The sequence below is a fragment of the Cornus florida genome, unplaced genomic scaffold (assembly GCF_030987335.1).
Source record: "Cornus florida cultivar Cherokee Brave unplaced genomic scaffold, ASM3098733v1 CherokeeBrave_3.0.0_Hap2_Chr03, whole genome shotgun sequence".
In the NCBI taxonomy this organism is placed as follows: domain Eukaryota; kingdom Viridiplantae; phylum Streptophyta; class Magnoliopsida; order Cornales; family Cornaceae; genus Cornus; species Cornus florida.
The window spans coordinates 27,116,883-27,143,601 of record NW_026775573.1 but is presented as its reverse complement, the minus strand read 5'-3'; the positions used below and the strand labels follow the sequence as shown (position 1 = coordinate 27,143,601).

Sequence of the window (26,719 nt, the reverse complement as noted above, 5' to 3'; positions counted from 1 at the left end):
TTCTTTTCTCTCGTAACTAATGTTATCTTCTTCTTCTTTTTTATGGAGCAAATTCGGAAGATGATGTCTCGTCCGTAACCTGTGCCGTTGACATCCCTAAAAGTATAATTCTCTTAAAAGTAGACAATAATGTCATTTTACCACCTTATTATTTAAGTGAAATTAAACCTTAGTTTTTATATTCTTATTAATGATATTGTTGAAATTCATTCAAAATGAATAATAACTAACAAACTCCAGTCCAACTGCTTAGATTCTTAGAAGGGTAACATATCCCAGGAAAAGTTCAAAGAAACCGTATTGTTGAAGCTCATTCAAAAAGCATAGCTTTTGAAATGACTACTTAAAAACATTTCCCTATAATTGCATCATTTTTTGTTGTCTACAAAAATTAAACTATTTTAAAGATACAGAAAACATTACTTGGCTCTCTCTTTCCAATTCCCACCAGTTCAAAGTGTCCCTTGCTAACCCAAACCAAACCAGTTACCGTTATCATCAAAAAGAAATTTCCAGATGACAATATTTGCAAGCATTCACAATTGATTGCCAATTAATTTGTAGATGATGTTGGAAACACACTCACACCACATTTGTGCAACAAGAAGAACGAAAATTTCCTTTATATTGGATTTTTCGATTAATATTGACAAAGTATAGGTTCCGAGGCCCATCCTGACTGCAAAATTACAAGGGCATCATTACTTCCTTCAGCCCAAGCACACAGGCTGGGTAGTGATAGTACAACATTTATGTTTATGTCAAAGAGAAAAAAGTGCTGCGGTAACAAACAATATGAGATGCATCCTTCAGGGTAACAGCAGGATTTCGGGCCATACTCCTCCCATAACGCATTGCTGGCTTCATGTCCCGAACCCATTTAATATGGAAAAAATACATGTCTATACAGATGGAAACGGGTACAACCAAAGCAGGCAGCATTCAAGCACCTTGCTCGTTACCAGGTCCACCACAGGCATCATTCTCTACATTGCTTGGCAAAGATAGAAGTTCCATAAGCTCCAGTCGATACTCGAGGCCTCTGAGGTAATGCCCCAATAGCATGCACCTTCAAGAAAAGCGGAAAAATTAGATCCCCAGAAGCTAACAGTCTCCATCCAACGAGGATGGAATAAAATGCATACAAATGTTATATTTTGCCTAGTTCTGAAGTATAAGCTGGACTGAGTATGTTCCAGCAAAGGGGCCGATTGGTATGAAGGACTTCTTACTCCTATGGTTTTCCTGAAACCCCACCTACCTAGAATTTGCATTTCTCTTCCTCCCCCCTCCTGTCCTTAATCCCCAAATGTTTTGCAAGTTCTAACAATTATTCTAGGACTAGGTTTTCTCCACTGAAGCAGAGAACCATTTGAATGGGAAATGAATTTATACTAGCCAAACAGCATAAGGGGCAATTCAAGACCCAAATTTTATGTAAACTGACTTAAAAGTCAATCAGAGCAGAGGCAATAGAAACAACCTTCATGTTTGGCCCAGATGTTAAGTCAAGTTTTAGTATATACACGCACATGGTTTGGACATTTGAATAGTGTTCAAATCCCGAAAGAGACTTTGACAGGTTAACCAAATTAAGTTAAAAGGTAAAGACAAGTGGAAACTTAGCCTTTTACTTTCCAGAAGGGAGGGCCTGTTTCCGTGACCAAGATGGCTGCTTCTATAGCCACATTAATGAGGAAAAAGCAACAAAACAACCCATTTCAGTAGTGGCAATGGCCATCACCTTTCATAAATAGATAGAAATTGGGGAAGATATTGGGATACTAGGGAAAGTCGGCACCATATAATTACAATAATGAGAAAAGTTAGCTTCCCAACATTCAGTGAAGAATTTGGTATTTTTAGAAAGTTCAGATTCTACCGAAATAAATAAATAAAATAATAAAGCGAAACAAAAAGTTAAAACTCAAAAAAAATATATAACGTTAAATTTATGGAAAATCCAGAAAGAGATGGGTGGATGAGATCTAAACAAGCACTGAAGCATAATAAGGAGAGAGAGAGAGAGACAGAGAGAGAGAGAGAAACTGGTCTAACCAAAACAGTAGACGAGCCAGATAGTCACGAGTTAATGAAATGAGGGGCTGGAATGGAATTGAAGTGTTCTCAACAAGATCAATGCAATCTTCTTCAGTTCCAACATTTACAATTCCAGTTGAGGAGTTCTCTGACAGAGGAGGAGCCTTGGACTGCATCTTGGGAGAAAGGGTTGCAAGGAGACCGTGGACCACAGAGTGGATTGTTTCCTTCAATTCAGGACATGTTGGTTCTGATAGCTCTGCTAACTGTTTATAGAAGTCCCAATATCAATCACAAAGGAAATAAAAGAACGGTAGAAGGAGCTAAAAATAGAACTACGTTGCATGATATGATTAAACCAACACCTGAAGCCATTTAAACTTATTATACATTTAAAGGGAAAAAAAATAGTTAACAAAAATTGAGAATAAAATCCATGCCAAGTACAGTGAAAGGGAAAAAAATTATAAGAATGAGATTAAGTCCATCACAATCTAATAGAAGAGGAAGATGTAATAATATTTATACACACACACACACACATAAAATCATGATGCTAAAAGTTACGAAACACGGACTTGGGTACATGTATAGAGAGTACCGTGTATGAAGCGTCAGACCTTCCCAAATCCCAAATATAAGGGTACAGCGACTTGGCTTAAATTTGTATCCAAAACTTGGATACGGGTACGTGGACGCGTCTTGTAAATTTCAGTACATAAGATGCTATATTAAAGGATAATGTATGATTCTATTATTATTTTTATTGAAAAATCAAATTTCATTAAAAGACGCCAGGGGAGCTTGGTCAAAGAACGTACTATCTTTAAAGATATACTCAATCATAATTTAAATCAAAAGAAACATGGTGAAGGAAAGGGAATCTCATCTATCTCAGAATTAAGAAATACTTCTCTTTACTATAAAAATTGAACTTTTCTTCTATTATCATCACATATAGAGGATTTGAGTGTCCAATTAGGGGATGTGTTGAACATATATCCTATAATTAAGAAATACTTCTTTACTATAAAATTTGAACTTTTCTTCTTCTATCATCGCATATAGAGGATTTGAGTGTCCAATTAGGGGATGTGTTGAGCATATATCCTATAATTAAGAAATACCTCTTTACCATAATATTTGAACTTTTCTTCTTCTATCATCGCATTTAGAGGATTTGAGTGTCCAATTAGGGGATGTGTTGAACATACATCCCATACTCATAGCCACGTCATCTCGTGTTGACTTGGGAACGTTGAGGGGGATTGGTGAGTCCATACAAGAGAAGCTATAACCCAAATTTTGGGACCAAGCAATTCCAACCTTTAAACCAAACATGAATATTAGGATTAAAAATAAGCTGTTTGGTACAAATGAGTTATAATTTAAACCATTTACACTCAAACATCAACATTACGAAGTTACATAAGTGATGAGCAATTTCCAAATCGAGGGTCTAGATCTTAATTGTCAAAAAATACAAAAGAAAAGCTTTCTTATTCCAATCAATTGGTTAGGTCGCTTGACTAACAGGAAGCAATTTGATTTGCCAAAAATACCGTCCATTCTCAAGAATTTTAACGGAAAAACCATTCCCATGACATAATGGCGGATATAAATACATACTTATCCAAGATGACTTTAAAATAATAGTGGTATTGATGAAGATCTTCCAACCCTGTTTTGGCCATTGGTGGCCTCATAAAAACTCCAAAATTAATATCAATTAGCTGATAGAAGCTGAGTTTTAATTGTATTTACCAAATAACCAATTCTCATTAAATACAATGTTTTCTTTATTTTGAATTCAAAATTCTGATACCAATTAATTGAAAGCAGATAAATTTTAATTATATCTACCCAATAAATGGTTCTTCATTAATTTCAATATCTTCTGTGTTTTTTAGGCGGCTATGTATCACCCTGCTTCCCCCTTTTTTAAAAGTAGAAAATTAGTTTGAATATATGCTTATATATTGGCTATTTATGCCTTAAGCTGGTCCTTGTTTGGTCATAAGGATAATCGTTCTTATTATATTAGGTCAGAGGCAGCTGGTTAGATTTATCTCCAATCTTTTTCTTATAGGCCTTAGGTAATAACCTATTGGTATTGTTCAGATTTCAACCCTGTGAGTCTCTTGACTATTATTAAATATCCATTTCGTCCCATATAACACCACCAAATTATAATATAACTAAGCAATTTATGTTCAAAGTAATTTCTATTTCCGAAAAAGGGAAAGCAAGGAAGCACCTTCTTAGCAGAGTTCTTCCAAAAAAAATTTGCATATCATTGGTGAAATTAGTCTTTTTGATATCCTTAATCAAAGGAGTGCCCAATTTATGATAAGGAGTGCCCTGATTAGCTTTATAGAACCAAACAATGCTAAAAATGAACACACATAGAACAATAGAAGCTATGACTAGATATATTTTATAGAAATACCTTTGTAGCATCCAAAATCTAATGTGGGATAATAAACTTAAGAGTTCAGGTACCAGAAACAGGAGCGAAAAGGACTGGTTATATAGTTTGTGTGTGTGTGTGTGTAATATTAGGACTGGACTTGCTATATGGCTGTTCCAAATGGACATACAATGTGATGCCAATGTTTATTCATTTTCTCTTATCATGAGATCAGATGTAGATTTATCATGAAAGTGAAATTATTTAGTATATAATAATATACATACAAATGCACTATTCACGTGTGTGTGTGTTTATGCCATATATTATTAATAGCCTAGTCAACAAACTTGGGCCACGTCGATAGAGAGTTTTTATGTTGGGAAATCAAATCTGCCTATATTAACTTTGTATTTACTAAACTCTTTACTGTTTCAAGCTTTTACCAGAATCTCACTGACAAAACATAAATATTAGTGGTTGGTGGAACTGTACCATACTACCATTTAGAATTTAAGAGGTGGAAGTGTGTGTGAGACTTGGATGCATGCTATCACTTGTACATGCCAAGAACTTCATTATTTTCCACTTTTCATACTTATTGTTTTAGGGTTTTTCCAATAAGGCTTGTCATTGTTGTTGCTATTGTTTCCTGGGCATATTGACACTCCTTGTGATGCATCAGAAACACAACACTAGTATAAGCAAATTGAGCTTATTGTGCCTCAGATACCACAATAACATATGTGTATATGTAGACACAGTCACAGAAGGGTATAAATGTGGATTTTTTTACCCTTTAATAATATGTAAAATTTGTTTCTCATAAATCAGATCATATTTCTCTTAGTAAAACCTTCAAAATAAAACTTTAATCCAGAGGGGATTCAATCTAACAATTGGATTCTTAAAGTATAAATCTTACAAATATTATATATATATATATATATATATATATATATATATATACTGAGATGTGTAAGATTAATATATTACAGGAGTAAACAAATCCTTCCACTGTACATAATTAGGTATACATATGTGACTTGCTAATTGCAGCCATTTTACTTTTTCATAACATTTAAATGGCTTTTGATGGAGAATATTATTATAGGAACCCTTAAATAACACCTTGACAGAATATTGATATGAGAATATCATAGGAGTGATTTTAGCCTATGATATGGGACTGATTTTAAGAATCCTCTATCAATGTATTTTCCATATTTAGCACTTGTATTCTTTCACCTATAAATAGAGGTGATCATTGTATACAAAGATTAAGAGAGAATATAACAAAAGTGATGTAGCCCTTTCAACTTTATGCATTGTGTTCTTCATGTTTAATTTCTCTCTTCAACTTTTATATCTTTCAACATGGTATCAAAGCAGGTTTATCATACCCTACTCTATACACTACTCGTCTCCGAATCAACTCGTCTTGGATCTCCGGATCAACTTGTCTCAGATCTTCAGATCAACTCCTTTTGTTTCAAAACTCCGGATCAATTTGTTTTTCAAATTTACTCGTCTCAGACTCTCCACAACTTCATATTTAGTTTCAAGTTGGACACTTGAGTTAAAATCTCAGTGTGCAACTTGAGGGGAGGTGTTGGAGAATATTATTATAGGAACCCTTAAATTACTCCTTAATAGAGTATTAATATGAGAATATCATAGGAGTGATTTTAGCCTATGATAGAATATTGACTGGAGTGATATATGGGATTGATTTTAAAAATCCTCTATCAATGTATTTTCCATATTTATCACTTGTATTCTTTCACCTATAAATAGAGGTGATCATTATATACAAAGATTAAGAGAAAATATAACAAAAGTGATGTAGCCTTTGGGCTTTATGTGTTGTGTTCTTCATGTTTAATTTCTCTCTTCGACTTTTATATCTTTCAACAGCTTTAAATTCCCTAATTCTTGTTGAAACTTGAAAGTGAAGTAAAGTTTAAAGTATCAATTAATAACCGTATATCTTTTCCTTTTTTTATTTAATATAAATATACCAAGTATCAGGTGAAGATATTGTTGGATACAAAAGAAAAGAGAAAAAAAAAAAAACAAGAAAGGAAAAGGTAAAAAGAAAAGAACGTAATGACGAAGATAATGATACAACTCCTAAGAATGTTCAAGCTAATGGTGTGGTTGGATCTGTTAGAAATTCAGTTTTGCTTTAAAAGAAGTTGGGTTTTTCTTGTGTTATATTCCTCTCACTCTCACACACGCATTCATTAACTCATATATAATGTTTATATATATATATATATAATGTCAATTCCCTACGCAATGAATGAAGGTTTCCTGCACTTTATAATTGCAATATTTACTCCAATTTTCCCTTTTCTGAACCCATCTTGGGATTTTTCCAACCATTTCCTGCCCCTCAATTTACACTCTCTTGTCTTCTACCATTCCTCCTCCAATTATATTCAATTTAATTCATTTCAACACACTCTCTGTCTACCCTTTCTCTCTCTATACTCTTCTATACCCTCCTCTCTCCCTTTAATTAATTAAGCTTTAAAGAAAACCCATCTCTCTCCCTTGATTCCTCTTATATATAATGGCCTTAGAGGTTCAAAACCAACAACCACACCCACTTCAACAAGACCATGTTAGTGGTGGTCGTGCGTCTCATGACCATGATGTGCTCACCAATCCGAGTCTAGCCAATCTCCGTCAAGCCATCCGGTCACTCTTGATCTCTTTCATACTAGCAAACCTTCATCACATAGAGAATTAGAAGCCCTTTGCCCTCTCCCCTTAGGTTGCCAAAAGATCCTCAAACGAAAAGTACAAATATATATATAGTATATGATCATATATTTATAATATCATTTTTCTTAAATATCTATGATTCTTTATATGACGGCTCGGAAGCACGGACACTTCAAAATGGGCGAAGAATCCGTGTCTGACACGTGTCGGACACCGATACTCATTGGACACGCCCCGACACGTGTCGGACATACCAAAAAACGTGTCTAAATTTTTTTAATTTTCGAACACGACACGGACACTCCGAGGACATGCGTCCGACATGTCAGGGGTGTGTGTCCGACACACGTGTCTTATTTTTAGGGGTCTAAAAGTTAATTTTTGAAAGAAAATTGGGTTAAAGTACAAATATGTGAAGTTATTTAACAACTTTTACTCACTTATGTGGTCAGTACATAATAATTTTAAACTTGCACGGTTAATATGCAATTTTAGACAAAACAAATAGATATTTAAGGGCTAATCATTACACTATTACAGTAGATGAATTATGATTTGTGTATTTTTTTCATTATGAGGTTGATGAAAAATAGAAACACTTAGTAATTTTTAAAGTACTACATCATATATATATAATATATATATATATATATATACTATTCATCGTGTCCCCGCCATGTCCGTGTCCTAATTTTTTTAGATTTGCCGTGTCGCCGTATCCGTGTCGTGTCGTATCCGTGTCCGTGCTTCTTTATATGACGGAGCTCATATATAAGATTCAATTTCATTGTTCTTATATAATGTTTCATTGCTAAATTTGTCCTTTTAACTTTTTTTGGTGTTTTTTAAGACTGCTGAGATATATTATAAAAAAAGTGTGAAAAAAGAGGTACTTGGAAGACAAAACAATGACTCGCCAAAACGGGAACGGTCCAAAACTTGACTTGAAGCTGAGTTTATTGCCACCAAGGGCTAATCCACGAGTCCAATCGCCGAGCCGATCGGCATCAGTGTCAGCGACATCACCGCCAAGTTCATGTGTGTTATCAGAGCTCAACCAAGACGAGACCCTTTGTTACTCCAACAGCCCTGAAGCAACTTCCATGATGCTTGTTGGCTGCCCTCGCTGCCTCATGTGTGTCATGCTTGCCAAGGAGCACCCAAGATGCCCAAAATGCAAGAGCACCATTTTGCTTGATGTCCTCCACGACAACGCTGCCTCCGCCGCCGCCACCACCACCACCACCAAGAAGAGCTAAGAAGAGCTAGAGCAGGCAGCCTCTTTTCAAAGCTTCTAATTCTACTATTACTAAGAGTAGGAATTATGTTACCTTCCCTTCTTTTTGTCCTTTTCACCTTCAGCTAGTTGTGCTTCACTTTTAACTTCATAGGTTAAAAAGCATTATCAATGCACATGTAAAAAGGTGACGTTTGAATAGAGTCATCTTTTCTTTTTTTACTTTATTTCTATCTTTTTTGACAATAGGATATGGGGCAATATGGGCATAGTAAAAGTTTTGGTGGGTTCAGTTTTCTTCCCTCTTTAGCAGGAAGATAATTATATGGACTAATTACAACTGCCCAAATTTTCTTAATATAATGTTCCATAATTTCTGCCTTCATTTTAATTGCCTTCTTTATGTTGGTGTTATGTCCAATCATGGCATGCCAGATCAGGATTTTAGGCACATAGTTAGTTCATGTGTGTGTGTGTGCGCGCGTGCGTGAGAGAGAGAGAGAGGGAGAAGTGAAGTATCTTTGGATAGTTAGGGGCTTCTATTGACAGTTATGTCAAATGTTTTTACAGTTAGACAGATTATAGTCATATGTTACCTTGATAATAGATGTTAATGCTTTGGTGTTCTATTTTTCGCATTTGAAAGTAGTTCAGTAAAATGGTATTGTTGGAAAGGATGGACCCGCTGAGTTATAACGGGGCCACAACTTGTTGAAGTTACATGACAAATGTCAACTAGACCTGTTAACCAATTGGCCTAAACCACATGATTCATGTATCTGACGAAAGATAGAATACTAAAATCAAACAGCGAGGAAGCACCCTAATCCGAATAAGGCTCGCAAGAAAGTGAAAAACCAAAGCAGTGTACTCGTTAATATCACCAACAACAATTTTTATCATTAAATTTGTAGAATTTAATAGCCTAGTCAATAATTAAACAAATTATATAAATACCTTCATTTTAGAATTCAACATGACAAACCAAGGAAAAGGATAACTAAAGAAGGATCTAGAAAGGCATGATTGCTCGTTTAGGGTCTGTTTGGTTGCTGTTTTGTTTTAGTGTTTTTGTTGCAAGTCTGATACTGTAGCACTAGATTTGGTTGCAACATGTTTGGCGCACGTTGGAGTGTTTCGAACAGTATCAAAACATTTCTTAAAATGGACCCAAAACCTGAAACAAGAAATTGGTGTTTTTGGATGTGTTAGCACTGTGCGGCTACTGTAGCGGACGAAACAAAAATAAGTATTGCAATAAACTTGCCCCAGGTATATAAAGAAAACTGAAACATTTTGGCCCATTTTTCTCTGCACTTTCTCTCTCTTCTGAAGTGCTAACCTCTGGCGATTTGGAGGCGGCCAAACCCTACCCTCTGCAATTTGTGAACCTCAAGAACCACAAAATCTCACTGTAAAGTGTTGTAGACCTTCCATTTTAAGGTTTGTAGGGTTTGTTTTTGTTCGATTTACTCTTACAAACACACGAAAACATCAGAAACTTGTCTCTACATTCAAGCCCTAAATCTGTTTGGTCGGAACCCTACCTCTACTGATTTTCTCTTCCATATGGTCATCTTCAAAATTTGATTATCTTATTCTTCCTGCCATGTGGGCTTCAAATAATTAATTGATTTAAATAACTAATTAATTCAATCAAGTTCAATTACATATCTCTCTCGAAATCATGACCTCAAAATCAAACAAAATAAGAACACCCAGCGATGGTAATGATATACCTGATTCTGCTCAAAATAGTTTGGTAGGACATTTTTTTTTAACCAAACATGTTTTGTTTTCAAAATTTTTGAAACGCATGACCTACCAAACATGTTTTGCATGTTTCTGTTTTCGACATTTTCATAACAAAACATCGTTCCCAAACGTGTTCTATTTTTTTTCAAAACACTCCTATAGCAAAAACATTGTTTCTGTTTTAGCCAAAAACAAAATGCCTAAAACAAAGCGCATGCCTAACAGGCCCTTAAGTTCTAAAGCAATCTCCAATGGTCTCGCAAAGACTTAAATGTTTAAATCCTAACTCAAAGCTCAAGAAATCTTTTCACTGAGGATGGAGATCAGAGTACCTCCCTAGAAACGTATAGGCACCTTCCCCTTCATTAAGGTGGCAAACACTTCCATGACAAGCACGTAACGAAGAAGTAGGGGGAAACCCTACTTTAGCTCCAGCAAAATACCCAATTGGGTTCCCATTTACCCTTTTTATTGCCATTTTGGAAAGCACAAATTTTACATAATAGTATCACATTATGCAATTCGATTTATCTAACCATCTGTTACAATTCAAATGTCCAATCATACGCAACTAGGACCTATGTATGAACCATTAAGGAGAAGTGACTTGAATCAAGTACAAGAACGTGCTAAATGGACAAGAGGAAGACCCAAAAATTTGGGGAAGAAAGAATAAAGAAAATGAAATAACTCGATTTGATGATTCAAGACCAGAAATCGTGGATACAACTAAAATGAGGGAAAATTTAACTTTTGACAACTTTTGGAGCCAATATTTAAAAATTGACCGTATTCAAATAGTATTGGTGTCCAAAGTCACTTAACACAATGCAATTTCGTATTTGACAACTTATACATAAATAATTTTGTATTTGACAAGCACCTATACATTTGGGTCCAAATTACCCCTCACCTATACCCCTAATTATCGCTTTCTCAAAAACTAGTCATGAACCATCACCACCACCACCACCAACCGGAGAACCATTTCTCTCTGACGAGATATTCCGGTGAACCGCCACAAACACCACCCCCACCACCACCGACCAAGGATAGCATGATTGATACCACATTCCTTGCCAAACACGTCCTTCAATAACCCGGATCGAAGGGGCTCCAGGTCACTGTCCAGAACTGCCAGGCCAAGGTCTCTGCCGCCCCTCCGTTGCTGTTCCAGCCATCAAAGCTCTGAAAGAGCTCGAGCGCGACCGCAAGAAGGCCAAGAATCATCTTCCTTAACTTCACAGCCTTTCACTTCTGCCCTCTCTAAAACTCTCTCTCTCTAAACATCTTACCCATTCAAACCCTAATTCAAGGTCCACAATTTCAAAACCCTAATTTTATTTCTTCTATTTCAAGACCCTAATTTTGATGGCCACATCTTTATCATCTCACCATAAATATACGACACCGATTGGGTTTGCGGCATCGCACTGGAAGGAGGTTTTGATTCTTAGGATTCCGACGTTTCTAAAGCCTACAATTGTTCGAATTCAAGTTCTCATCATCTGTTGTTCTCACTTGTCACTATGTGATACTCTGGTAAATTAGTGATTTTTGTAGTTTAGGTGGAGATTGATGAGAGGCTATAACCAAAACTTTGGGACCAAGCAATTCCAACCTTTAAACCAAACAACATGAATTAGAATTAAAAATAAGCTTGGATTAATGACCCGAATGTATCTGGACTAAGTTATTGAGCCAAGGCTTGGTAATAGAGACAACAGCAAAAATTCTTCATTTGTAAAAAAGCATGGGGGAATAAGGATAAGTCCTACTTTTCCACCTCAGAGAGAACAAAGTCCTGGAAACTTCTGTTAAGATAATAAAGTCTTTCTTTTGAGAAAAAAAATCCAAATAAGTTCCATACTTCTTGGAGTTCCTTTCATGCACTTCTTCAAAATTGTTTTTTCCAAAATTCCAAATAATTTGTAAAAAAAATCATAAATAACCTATGTCTAAAAGAATTTTAAATTTTTCCTAAAATTATTCAACCATTTATATGATAAATTTACCTAGTAATTGGGAAATCTAAATAAGTCACCGAGTTTTCTGAAAAATTACTAACATTGGAAAGTAACAAATTTCCTTCACTTTTTTGTTTATGGAGACAATCCGGTGTAATTAAAAACTTGGAGGTAAAATTCCAAATTTTATAAACTAATGGGAAAATGCTATATAGGTATTCTAAAGTTATACGGGTAAAATTGAGGGAAAAAAATATCTTTAGTGATTTGAACTTTACTTGAAATATTTATTAAATGTAGGAGTCTAATGTCTTAATAAACTTGATAGCAAAATAACTTTTGAGCTCAAAAGGCCAAAAGCAGCATTTGTGAAGCCATTCCAAACAGACACTTAGTTGTCTTGAGGAATTATTTGTACTTTGTTCCTAATTTTTTGTTATTTTTTGCAGCATTGTGGAGGGTGTGCGCTTTTCTAGATGGTGCACCAAAGCAATGGAAAATGCTTCAAATACTAATCCTTAGAGAAAAAAAAATGTAGAAGCAAATTGACACAAAGATAAAGAAAACTTGACATATAGTTTTTAAAATTCATTGTTTAGTCGCGAGTTTATCATTTTTTATTTTAACAAAACATTTCTAGAAATGAACACTATCATTGAAATATATATACAGCCTTATCCTCAATTACTGGTCAAGAAGACAGCAAAGAACGACAGAGAAGATGGAATTTTTCCATTCCACACTCATCTTCTAGCTGATCAACCAGTGCATATGGGAAGTTGACAAATAAAAAGTGGAAGCACATTCTCAAGCTAAAAATATTACTATAACATAGTCACTGATGAAGACTTGTCTACAGGCTTTTTGAAATACAGCAAATTGCTTTATAACAGAAAATATTCAAGGAGTTTAATGGGAAAACTGCAACATCTGATGCTAGCATATGACTACGAGCAAAAGTTTAGGGAACAGACAGCACAAGAGCATCTTGTAGTACCAAAGCACTTCTTTACTAAGAGAAAACCAACTTCAATGTGTTCTATAGTTTACGGCTAACCTTTTCCGGTTGTAGTGATCTTAGGTAATCCAGTAAATCATTCTTTTCTTCCCCCACAAACCGTTGCATTTGAAGAGCTGCAGTCTTCCGCTTAACTTCATGAAGCTCCTGGAATAAGAGAAACAGAAGACATATTGGTATCATAAGTAACCATTACTGCAAGCCCATTGCAGAAAAAGAAAAAAAAAAACTTGAGAGGCAAGAAAATAATGCAGTGAAACCATCGTAGCTCCAAAGCTAAAAGGCATAAGATTTTCATTGTTAAACAAAGGAGATAGCGAGTTCCAATGAAATATGCTAACAGATTCAATCAAAAGATTATCCAGGAATAAATGAAAAGTACTTGTAATTTATTATACAATTCTCTTTTGCTGTAGAAAAGATGATGCTCTATTTGAATTTTTTCCCACCATTTTTTTTTTTTTTTTTCCATTTTTTTGCTAATAGACAAGTGTATTTTTTACTAAACTGCAGTATCAATCAACTTAACCTTCCCCACATTTTATACATAATTCTTTTATACCATTTTCACCTGAAAAGAAACGGTAGTGGATCAAGAAAGTTCCTAACACAAATGGAAAATTTTCAACCAATATTCAAATGAAATATGAACTTTCCACGTCTTCATTGTGGGTTATGTAACAAATTTATCCTTCTCATCCTACTTGATGGCTTGGTGCTTTACATTATATTAATTAGCAACTAATTTCAAGTATTCACCATTTAAACCCAATAAAAATCTACCCTCCTCCGTTGGTGCATTTATTTATTTTTATTTTTTTACAAGTCAATTGGATATTTATTTTGAATAAAGGAAGAAACATGCAATAAAACCAAACTAATGTCTCTACTCGTGGGTGCCAACAAAATGCTCCACCTCATGATACCAGATAATATAGTGATTTCTGCATTATCAACAGCTTCATACTTCAGTAATCCCCGTGCCCCTTGAAAATAGGGAACCACATGGACCCATTGAGTTTAAGAATGACAAAGGAAGTTGTATGAATACATTTATACAAGACCTTTTCACTTGAATATTTCCCCTTAGAAGTTTCTTCAAGTGCATATAATGTCAAAGCAGGAAGAACCCATGTGCAAGCACCCTAAGCTCCCATGGTAAAACACAAATCACAATAATATCAAGATAAGCGTGAAAAGACTCTGGGAACCCCATAGATTTTAGTTTAACGATTGGCATATCTACATCCTCAAATGTATACCCATATAGTGGTTTCCTTTACCATCCTATACATACAACACAAAATCAAAAGCATTCTTCCTTCACTCCCCAAATAATCTACAGTCAAAATCACATCCAAAGGGCCATACAAAGAAAGAAACCCGGGAAAGCACTTTGACACACCAAAGAATTCTTGGTAGGGAAACTAATTCCCATGTATTTGCCTGCTAATATCTTATAATAATACGATATCACCTCAAACTTACCACTAGGATCAAACCTAGAAATCATCTGGATCCCCACAAATCGAAGTACTATGAATCAACTCAAAGGGAGCATTAACTGCCTCCAGCTCCCGGTCGTCAAAAGAGCAATCCATTATAATGATAAAAATATGATACCACCTCAAACTTACCACTAGGATCAAACTTTCATCGCTAGAAATCATCTGGATCCCCACAAATCGAATTACTATGATAAAAAGACGTTCTTGGAATTTATCCTCCAGGAGTTGTTTCAGTTTTACCTTATGCCAGATATGTTGCAAGAGATGGGGAGAGAATTTGTTTTTGAGATCTTGGTGGGTTATATTCCTTTTTGTTTGTTTTTTCATTGTTTTTTCCTACTTTACAAGTCCAAAGGCAAGCCTGTGTAAAATATTATAGTTGATTTCTCCCCGACTTTTTGTTTGTTTTTTCATTGTTTCATAGGTCAGGGTCTTCGCGTCTACAGTGGCTCATGTGAGGTTCATCCCAGTGATGTGCTCCAGAAAGACCCAAAAAAACACATTTCACCTTTCATTAATCTTATCTGTAAGGATGCTGTCCAGTAATATGCTCCCACAAAACACTCAGGCAAAAACTCATAATGGAACGACCTATAACAAATTTAGGAGTGACATAAATAACCAAAATGCCAATGTAAAAAGTTTAACTGAAAAAAGCATATGTTGAGAAGTTCTAGTGCTTCTAAATTGGCTACGAGATCCAGTGTAAATTATATCTGTAATTAATCTGAGTCAATCTACTGTAAAAATTAACACATTCTTTCGAGTGGAAGAAACAAATCTCTCTATTACATGAAGCACTATTTCATACCTTTTTCACAGAAGATAAATGAGACTGCAACTTTAAAATATATTGTTGAGCTTCAGGAGTGATTTCTCCAAGACCTTGAATCCCAATATTCTCAGATGTATTTACAGATTTTAGTAGCTCATTTTCTCCAGATGGTGTGGATTTCCTTTCATTGTCAGACATCATTCCTTGTGCTTCAAGCTTTGAATCTTCTGTTTTATGTTTTTCAGTGCTTCCTTCATATATATCAAGGTTCCTTTCAAGACAAAGCCTATATTCAGCATTCCTCAAGGTATACCTGCAATATAAGAAGACTACCTAGAATTTATCCAATGGTAAGGAACGAAAGAAAAAGAAGGTCGGCCGTGGGTGGGGGGGGGGGGGGGGGGGGGGGGGGGGGGTGTGGGAGAGAGAGAGAGAGAGAGAGCATGTGCTACAGATGTATTCATATTATATCTAGCATTGTAACTGTCTGTAATAAAAGTTTTTGTCCTCTAACCAATGTGCGCTGATATATTATTTTTAACTAGAAGGGGAGACGCCATATAGGTTTTGCAGGATGATATAGTGGAAGAACAAAAAAGTTGGATTCATAGGGCTACCACCCGTGCCCAAAATAATTGCAAGATCTCCAATCTACTTTTCTTATCTTAGATCCTAATGGTAACCAGAAGACTAGTAAAAGCATGAACAAGAGTTGTATACATAACCCAGCAAACAAAATAATTGCAAGATCTCCAATCTACTTTTCTTATCTTAAATCCTAATGGTAACCAGAAGACTAGTAAAAGCATGAACAAGAGTTGTATACATAACCCAGCAAACAAACATACCCAGTTATCATTGAAGAAACCAGTAACTTAGAAAGGGGTTCCCATAAAGCTTCAATTAAAACTTGAAACTGGTTGGATGGAAGTAAACCCAACATGCTTGATATAGTCCTCTTCATAGCATCCACTGTAGTTGGCGGAACATCCTTTTGAATTAGGCTCACATCCAAAGGCTCAATCTCTTGTATCAAATCTGAAAGAACTGATTTCTGAAAGAAGAAATATTCTGATGTTATTTCAAATGCAAAATCATTATTTTCCATTTCATGATTTTTTATTCATGAACCAACATGCTGCAAGAATTTAATTATAAGCAAATTCACACTTCTGTCATTTGTGATCCAGTATTTAAATGACTGACAATTCTAAATATTAGCTTGATTAGGCAAGGTGTTGTCTTGATGCGCAAGTAGTAGAAAAAATATTACAAGAGCGGGGAGAAATCTCACAGGTAGGAGGAAAAAACCCAAATATATATATATATATATGTATAGAGAGAGAGAGAGAGACCTAGTTTTCCCTTCAACCTCATGCAGCATTTTTCTGATGTCAAGGGATTTTAGAGAAAACAAGGGTAGCGCACCAACACAGAGTAGAAAAGGACAAGACTAGCATGGGAGATGGTGAGAAGGCTATAATGAGCAAGCTTTCTCCCAGATCATTTGGAATTGTTAATGACAGGGGTGCTGGTGGCAGATTCTCTCTCTGATCTATTGGATTCCAAAAGCAGTGTCTTTGGAAGTCAAGTTTTGCAGGTTCATTCACAATTAAGAAAAAGAAGAGCTGATGGTGTTGTTTGAACTCTTATAAAGCAAGTTTAGTGTGAGAAGGGGGGTAGACAACATTAGGGGGAGCACATCAAAGTTGGGTTTGTGTTGCAAAGCATATGCCGCCCCGCCCGCGCGGGGGGGGGGGGGGGGGGGGGGGGGTTGTTTGGTGGTGAGGGTCTTAGGATACCATTTCCATGTAGAGGGGATTTGGAGTATTAAATTGCCTAATAAGGTGGCTTTCTAGAAAGCACCGAAACTTCAACTAGGGGTGCCGTGGCAGTGTCGGACACGACTAGTAAGTGTCCTGAAATTTAAATATTTTATTTTTTCTTGGACGCATTTTAGGCACTTACAAGGCAGGGTGGTTTTGCATTTTTAATTTTTTGGAAAAATGGGATTCAATGCAATATTAAATATATTATGGGTTAAGTAGAAAAATAATATAACATTATAAAAATAAAAATAATAAACATCTAGCCCTAAGCTCCAAATTAGCGATTAAAAATTATTATTATTATTATTTTATTTTTTTGACGTATCTGCCCTATTTTTTTGAGATTTACCATATCGCCATGTCCGTATCGTGTTGTACCCGTGTCTTATTAGGTGGCTTTTATGTTTGGATGAGTACACATGTGAAGATTCTGATGGTTGACTACATAAAGGGGAAGTAATATTATGTCCAACAGGTGTTCATGTGTGTAAGGAGGCAATGTTTATCCAATGTGGAGTTGCTAGGGGTTTGGGCATTACTAGAAAGAGTGTCTTCCAAAATTGTGGTCAAGGTGTTCGCTGGTTGGAGGGTGGAAGGATCCAAATTAGTACATGGTCCCACCGAACTTGATGTGATGTATGCAGAGAGAGAGGGGATCTTTTAAAGGAGGAGAGGAGCAGATGCATAAATTGTAGGGTTTCTTAGTCTCTTGTCCATTTAATGAGATAAAGAAGTCATCTGTATTTAGAGTCTCTTTTGGATTTGTAAATAATATAGATAGTGTTTCTATTTTTGATAGGATGTATAGTTAGCTTCATTAAATAAAGCCAGCATGCATTATTATATAAAATGTTTGGTTGTTGATAAACCATACTAATATAAAATTTGTGCAGCCATGAGCATAATAAGATAGATTATGAAGATAGAAGAAAAAACCAAATGATAAATAGCTACATGATTTAGAGTTAGAAGGGGCACCAGTTGAGGGCGAGATAATGAAAACTCATCATAGATGATTTACCCATTTGCATTCAGAAGGAGGATTCATTTAACTCAAGTTGGAAGTGCTTCAGGAGTGAAAGGAAAAGCCAAACAAGAATGTGGTTGAGACGGAGAAATACATTATTACTATGATATGATCTTAGAATCTGAATGGTGAGAAAGGATGCATGTGTGATCCTAATAAGTGAGGTTGGTCACTGGGTCCTGATATTATATTGTGGGTTGATTCAGTTATTCTTCAGCAATTTACTAAAAGATTACCAGCGGCACACACCCCAGAATGAATTTTAAAGATTTCTGGCAGGTTAAGCATTAATCGTTATTTTAATTTTGGGTTAACTAAATTCACTTGAACCTCCATTTGGTTGCCCAAAGATCATTGACAGCAGATAAAATTCTATCTGTTATGCTTTTTTGTTGCTTCACGGCTTTTCTCTGACCTTGACAAGCCAACTAATGGTGTTAGTCATGGTTGAATGCATGTTATTGTCTTCTCAGGTCCCAAACAACGATAAATTCAAGATTCAAAATTTTAGGGCCTGTTTGGTTCAGTTCTCCAGAAAAAAATTCTAAACCTCTAAAAAGAGAGAATAATTTTCAAAAAACTAAAAAAGATTGTTCTCTAAATCCAGACATTTTTTAACTTCGTTTTCAAAGAATAGTATTCATAAAACTGTCAGCCAAACGAATTTTCCAATGTTTTTAGTATCCAATTATCAACTATACTCAGAATACTAAATGAAGCAAAAAATATATTAACAATGTGAATCTGAGACACTGCCTTTATAACAACTGGAAGTACTTATCTTGCTTTTAGGAAACAAAAAGTAAAGCAATTTGCACTCTCTAAAGAAAAAGAATCAAATTAGAAGACGTGAAAGCAAAATTTGCATGTTCCTCATCTAATATTACTAAAAATGAAGCAAACTGAGCAGCTTAGCATAACAAATTGGTCATAAAAGTGAGAAATTGAAATAGAAAAGCTGACCTTTGAGCGTGAATTTTCACTGTTGGAGAAAAGCTCATCGAAAGAAGAGGTGGACGAAGCCAAGACAATGGTTCTTAGGGTTCGGAACTTTCTAGGGCTTTTTGTGGGTCGAAGGGGAGATACAGCTACGAGAGGTGAGGAACGAGGACGTTGGGAAGGGAGGAGACGAGAAGGAGAGAGCGAGAGGAAGGAGGCGAGGGTTGCCATTAACGACGACCACCCACCGTGCTCTCTCTCTAACTTTCTCTCTCCTCTCTCTCCGGAGATGCTGGCACCTAACTGTGAGCAACAGCTAGCCGCAATTCAAAGCAACACAGCAAATTTAGACAGGCAAAACGACGTCGCGGAAAGGCAGAGAGAGGGCTTTCTAAAATCAATGATTTTTAATTGCTAGGATTTGTTTAATTGAGTCTAAGAAATGGGTTAGTCCAACTAGTAACTTCAATTTTAAGGATTTGAATTACTTTTCAATGGAATAAAAATGTGTGCAGTGTTGTATTTGACTTATAGATATCCAAAAAGTTCTCTCCAATGGAAATGAAATTAAATGAGAGAATGAAATAGTGAGTTTTAAATTGTTTTTAGTATTACACATGTTAGAATATATTCTCGGAAGCATTTAGTGAAGACATCAGCGAGATCATGCCGCTTTCAAGATCTCATTTTCAAACTTAAGCTTCATTCAATCCACCCTGATTTTAGCATATGTATAGTTACCATATATACATATAAGTCTACTTATTGATCACACACAACCCTTCTTTTATAAACCTATACATCTTATTTTACATCAATATACAATACAGAGTTCGCTCTTTTGTATTTAACAACACTCATCACCTATTTTATTTGTGAAATTTACTTGATATTTTATGAAAAATTATACTTTAATTTAAAAATTTTATAATAGTACATTTGTTTTTCTTTTGTCTCTTTTCTCTATATTTGAAAAGATAAAAATTTGTAAAGTAAGACATTCCTTCTTATCTTTCTTCAATTCTTTTACTTTCTTCCTATCAAACAAATCATTAATCACTTCATTTTTTTGAGAGAGGGCTGTTATGGTAATATAGAGAGGCATATTCACTTTCCTATTTTTTTTTATTTTTTTGAAGGTAAAAAACAAAAGAGATTTTTTTAAGTTCCTCTTTTGTTTGTGTCAGGTTTTAGGATAAATTATTAGACATTTTTTTTTTTTTTTCTTTTCAAGGCAGGCAAGAAGTGTTAGATGTGTGTTACATGAATGTCTCCAAGATTTATAAGAGGCACTAATTCATTGAGTTATCAAGGCAAGTGCTATTACATAATCAATATTGTATAATTCTAACCAATCACATGCGGATGCTAAATAAAAAGCAGCAAAGAAAAATATAAAAATCAGCAAAGAAAAATATAAAAATAAATAAAATAAACTTACACAATTGCATACATTGCGCATGTTACTAGCCGGGATTATATAAAAATTTCTCAAGTTTTAGAATATTAGATCATTCTTTTAAAAATTACCATAGAATAACAGTGTACGGAAAAATCCGAACCGCGACAAAGGGGCTCGAATAGTGAGCATCAAGAAAAGTGAAAGGGTTTCTTTCATAATCTCCATGACAGACTGTAGTGATAAGTAGTATTCACGAGCTATATAATTTGAAAGTTGGAAAAAGATTGGAGGGTCCAAGTAATGTCCTACTGTTCTTGTCCAATTAGGCATGACCTCTAGTGGGCACTTGATGGAATACCATGTTCCTTTGGTGGTAGAAATAAGGAACAAAAAGGACTGAGCAATTGAATGAGCCCCTCTTCATTTGGGGATGTAATTTCCTCTAAATGCAAGGATGGGTAGAGGCCAACACCCTCTATGTTTCCTCGAAGGCATTAATGCAAAGCGTCCGTCAAAAGAGATTTATTCATAAATATGTTTTTTCTCGGGCCCAAAGGTTTATTCACAAAGAGGAACTCCACGTTAGAAATAATGACTGTTTGATAACTTTATTCAGTGCTTAATGCTGAACGAATTAAGCGTTTATTTAATTAAGCATGTTGATAATGCGATTTAAGTATTACTAAAATGATAAACGCTACTTAAAATTAAATCAAATTTTAAGCCACTGAGACATATTTATCACTAAATGTTGAACAAATATCGAAAAAAATATTTAGTTTTAATTACCAGTTAAAAATTTCATTACTTAAAATTCAACTATTAAAATTTTTAGTTTTATTTAACAACATCTAAGTTTATTTGTACAGATTTCGAGGTTTATATACATATAACTTTTTGCTGCCTCTTGAGATCCTCCTCATACTTAGATAAGTTTGCCTTGCCCCTTGGAGATCCTCTTCGTACTTAGGTGCTGTTTGATAAAACTGAAAAATAAGTATTGGAAATTTTAAGTAGTAATTAAAAAATAAATATATTTTTAAAAATTTTCAGCATTTAACATTCAGTGATAAGTGATGATCCTGTCACTTAAAATTTTACCATATTTCAAGTGGCGTTTACCGTTTTCAGTGATATTCAAATTACGCTACCATACACACTTAATTAGATAAGGGCTTAATCTGTTCAGAATTAAGCACTATTGAATTGAGTAATCAAACAGCACATTAGTTTAAACTAGTGTTCAAATAACTATCTTTTATAATTATTTAATTTTTTTTTTTTTTTTTTTTTTTTTTGAATTATGGAATAACAAACCAAACAAGCACTTGAACGTTCAACAAAGAGGAGATATTACATTTTGGTAAGGGCCAAGTGTAGATAGAGTTCTTTTTCAACTACAAAATTAAGTGTGTTAGGGCTTGGGACTAAATGGTAGATAGATTTCCTTTCCAAACACAAAAATAGTGGAGAAATAACAAAACTATTTGAGATGAAAAAAAGACTTGTAGACTTTCTAATGGTACACAATTATAAATTATGCAACATACATGTACCTCCAATAATTCTTTTACGATATCAATATCAAGGTGTTGAGTGATATTTTTTCTACACTATAATAAAGAAAGTCGAAGATTCAAATCCTCGCAAAAGTTATAAAAAAAAAAAGGTGTGTGTTACTTGTCAAGATAATATATATATATATGACAATATATATATTAAAATAACCCATGTGCATATATCACCATATATATTCTTGAATTAACACCCCAATGGGTCAAAAAAATAAAAAATGATAATAATTACTTATAATCTTAAACACATGGTCACTAGAAGTAAGTGTGATGAAGCCCCCACAAAACTACATGTTTTTCATGTGGTTGCATGTACATGTTTTTCATGTCCAAAAATGGCATTTGAAATGTCCAAGTACACACAGGTGACTGCCCTGAAACACTTACTAAGAACATTTTAAGATCTGACATAAAACAGAAATAATAATAATTAAGCAGTGACTTTATAAAAAGAGAGGATTTAACAACCCAACGAAATTAAATTATTTAGCATGTGATTTCAAATTAGTGGGGTTAAAAAGTAGGGAACAAGTTAAAAAATGTTTAGTAAAATCAATCTCTCTTTAATTACAATATATATTTAATTGAAATAATATTCTCTCTGTCCCGAATTAAATGCCGCCTTTGATATTTGTGACTTTAAACTGTCTCGAATTAAATATCGCATTTGGTATTTGTGACTCACAAATACCAAATGTGACATTTAATTCGGAACAGAGGGAGTAACTTTTATACATGTTGGCCACCCTAGCTAGCTTTTGAAGGAATCTATCAGTATCCTTTTATTCGTTTTTTTTTGGTATGTAGTGGTTAGTTTTGGAAGTATGCAAAATATTAGTTTTAGCATTAGAGCTGTTATATACATTGTACAAATAATATTGAAAGTTACATTTTAATTTGTAGCCAATGTGTCCATCACTGGATCTATGGTAGAATCCAATATTTATTATATTCACTCAAACCACATTTGGAAGAGATAAAATTGTAGATCAAGATTAAAAAAAAAAAAATTAATATATGAGTTGTGGTTTTCAAACGAGATCGAGAAAAATTCAATATTACCTCCTTCTATAACAACTCACTCCACCGCCATACTAATTGGAGATAACACTATCATATTCGTAACTCGTCCAGTGTGATAACCTGTCAGTGCTTTGCACCCGTCCACATGATCGGCACAATCACCCCCCTTTGGGTTGAACGTCCTCGTTGGCTACACTTTCAGCTGGGTCAGGCTCTGATACCATTTATGATGACCATGTCTTGGTACGATGAATTCGGTGTGCACAATGCTCTAGCCAATATTATGAGTTAAATTCACACATCACACTCAGCTTTATTGAAATTCATGATGAATGGTAAAAAAATGGACAGAGTTGATGGCCATGATCATCATCCCAACCTTTTAACATTTAAAAGTAACATTTTCATTGTCTTGTGAGACATTATTGAGTGCTCTCTTATCCAATAAGAATTAATATTGTTACATAGGAAATAGTGAGTATTCATTAACATGGGTAAATTTAATGGGACCATTTTTTTCAACCAAAAAAATTAACTTTTTTTTTTAACGAAATAAATGTTAAGAATTTCATAGAAAAACAATGATGAAGTATCAAGTTGTTAATTACCTTTTTTGTCAAGTGATTAATTATTCCATATAGAAAAAATTAATTGACTTGAAAATTTTCTTTTCTATTTAATTATGATGGTCAAAAACTAGTTAACTGAACCTGTCCTCAACTTGTACATCAATCCCTTAAATAGAAATGCCATACCGACACTTCACATGATGATATTAAACCCCCCCAAACCCAACTCTACTAAAGCTCTAACTTTCAAAAGTAAGAAAAGGAGGCCTTAGATTTCACAAAATTTTCATAAGGACCACTTATTATGTTTGTTTGTTTTTCAATGTTCCATGTATGTACATGTTGGACCGATTATATGGTTCAAACAAAACTTTCAACTACTTCATAATATGATATATAAAAAAATAAAAAAAAACACATGTACTCACAATGAACACTTGCTACATCTTCTATTAATATGAAATATGACTAATGATATTTGGAAGAGATTTAATTCCATTAAGTATGGGTAAATTAGTTATAATTAATCTAAGTTGCTCGAGGTTGGATACTAAAAGTAGTAATCGAATCAAGTGATTGCATGATGCATGCACTTATCTTTTTTACGATGAAATTGGCGTGCTTAATATTACCATTGTCAATATTATGAGTTTAACTTACACGTACCTAACACTTACCTTTATTAAAATTCACTTAGGGTAAAAATGAATGGAGTTGATGAACATCATAGTTATCATTCCAACCTTTAACATTTAAAGTACAAAAATTTTGTGTTTGTACCGAGAGAAATCATTGAATATTCGGATAAATCGATAATATAATCCCATGTCTAATAAATTAAGAATAGTGATAAGTAGTTTAAAAATCAGATGTATCTGATTATTATATCTTAGTCGGACTGACATTATAACATAGGACTGACATTATCATAACGTCACTATATCATCATAATTTTATTCCTTACTCACATAACTCATAAGTTAAACTATCGCATTGTCTTTATTGAAATTCACTTATGGTAAAAAAATGATGGAGTTTGGATGTACTATCAGTCATCGATAATATAACTCATTTTCTAATAAAAGTAATTATTTTTATAAAAAGAAAAAGAAAAAAGAAAAAAGAAATAGTGAGTATTCATTTGACATAAACATTTATATGTATGTGTGTGTGATACATATATATATATATATAGAGAGAGAGAGAGAGAGAGAATTTGATGATTTTTCTTTTTCTTTTTCTTTTTCTTTTTCAAGGAAGGTTAAAAAATTCATTGGAAAAGAAATGATAAAGGGTCAAAGTAGTGAACCTTTTTGGTCAAGTGCTTATTCCATATGGAAAAAATTAATTGAGTTTGACCTAAAGCATTTTCTTCTCTCCTTACGGTCGGTTTAATTGAACCTGGTCCTAAACTTATCCATCCCTTTAAAGAAAAATGGACGTGCCGACACTTCACATGATGATGTTAAAAGACTTCCAAAGTTAAACCCAAGTCCACCAAGGTCTAACTTTCAAAAGTAAAGGTAAGTGGATAGCCCATTATTTCTGAATAGAGGGCTTTGATTTGGGAAATTTTATAACAAGTAAAGATACTTTGGTTCAATTTTTAAGGATTGAAAATCGAAAAAAAAATTGTTTAGTTAACCATTTCTAAAAGGTGGATATTATTTTATGAAAACTCAGTTCAAACAATTTATATGCCTTGCTTAAAATTTTTGGACAATTTCTTAGTTTGCAACTCTTAAAACTTAGGAAGCACATATACGAATACGACATGATACAGGTACGGCGATACGACAAATCTCAAAAAAACATGATACGAGTACGGCATGATACGGTAATAAAAAATTAATAAATTATATATATATATATATGTATATTAATTTTTGGTCAATTTCTTAAAAATATTATGAATTTAAATGGAATAATTAATATAATATAGAAATTCGTTTCACAACCCATAAAACTAGCATCCCCAATCATCACTTAGTAAAATTTAAACTTTTTTTTAACAATTATACTATACTACATATTAATGTTCATATTTGTTAAAAATGTGTAATGAAGTTTCTGACTTAGAGAAGTGTTGGATACATGGTCAAAATACCTAAGAAGTATCGGATACGTGTTAGAAATTAAAAAATATATTTTAAAATTATGAACACGTTTAAGAAGTATTGGACACGTATCCGCGAGAATCCGTATAATATCGGTGCCCAACACGTATGTTATACGAGTACGTTACTTTCTTAAAAGAGAAATTATTAAATGGTCCTAGACCATTAACACTTGATAAACCAATTAAATACATACTCTAATCCTTCAAGAAATCTTTTTATTCTTTATTTTTTTGAGAGTAACAAAAAAATTGGAAAACGTATCCGATTAGATTTATTTTTGAAAAATTATTTTTTTAATAACTGTATTTTATAATTATCTAAAAATAAATTTTTAATTTCTAAATTTTTGAAAACTGATATCTCTAGTCCTTCAGGAAACCTTTTTATTCTTTATTTTTTTTATTTTTATCGATGTACATGTTGGACAGATTAGTAATTTAGTGAGGTCCAAAGAAAACATTCAACTATCTCATAATCAGACACAAACACACACACATGCACTATAAACTCTTGGGTACTTTAGGAAACAACTATTTCATTATATAATATTCATTATTTTTTTGTCCTTTCTAAAGTTGATTCATGATTGTCTCTCCTAATCTCATTTCTAAAAAGATACAAACATTCTCGTTAATCAAAATTAGTTCAAAACTTTAAATGATATGATGGAAAAATGAGTGTACGATTGAGCATAATTGTCATACGTTTAAATTTTCAGAAGATAAAAAAAAAAAATCAACGGAGAAAGAGTAAGATATATATATATATATTCAAAAAAGACTAAGATATTCAA

General features: G+C 33.9%; 1 protein-coding gene across 1 annotated transcript; it reads right to left on the bottom strand.

The window, feature by feature from the left end:
• Positions 1–608: 608 nt before the first annotated feature.
• LOC132300048 (uncharacterized) lies at positions 609–19,563 on the bottom strand. The gene is made up of 6 exons (XM_059796976.1): positions 19,263–19,563; positions 16,292–16,497; positions 15,480–15,756; positions 13,200–13,307; positions 2,059–2,306; positions 609–1,069 (listed from the first exon to the last, which is right to left on the bottom strand). The coding sequence occupies exons 1-6, from the start codon at positions 19,467–19,469 to the stop codon at positions 943–945; spliced, it is 1,173 nt and encodes a 390-aa protein (XP_059652959.1). The 5' UTR covers positions 19,470–19,563; the 3' UTR covers positions 609–942.
• Between the last annotated feature and the right edge of the window lie 7,156 nt (positions 19,564–26,719).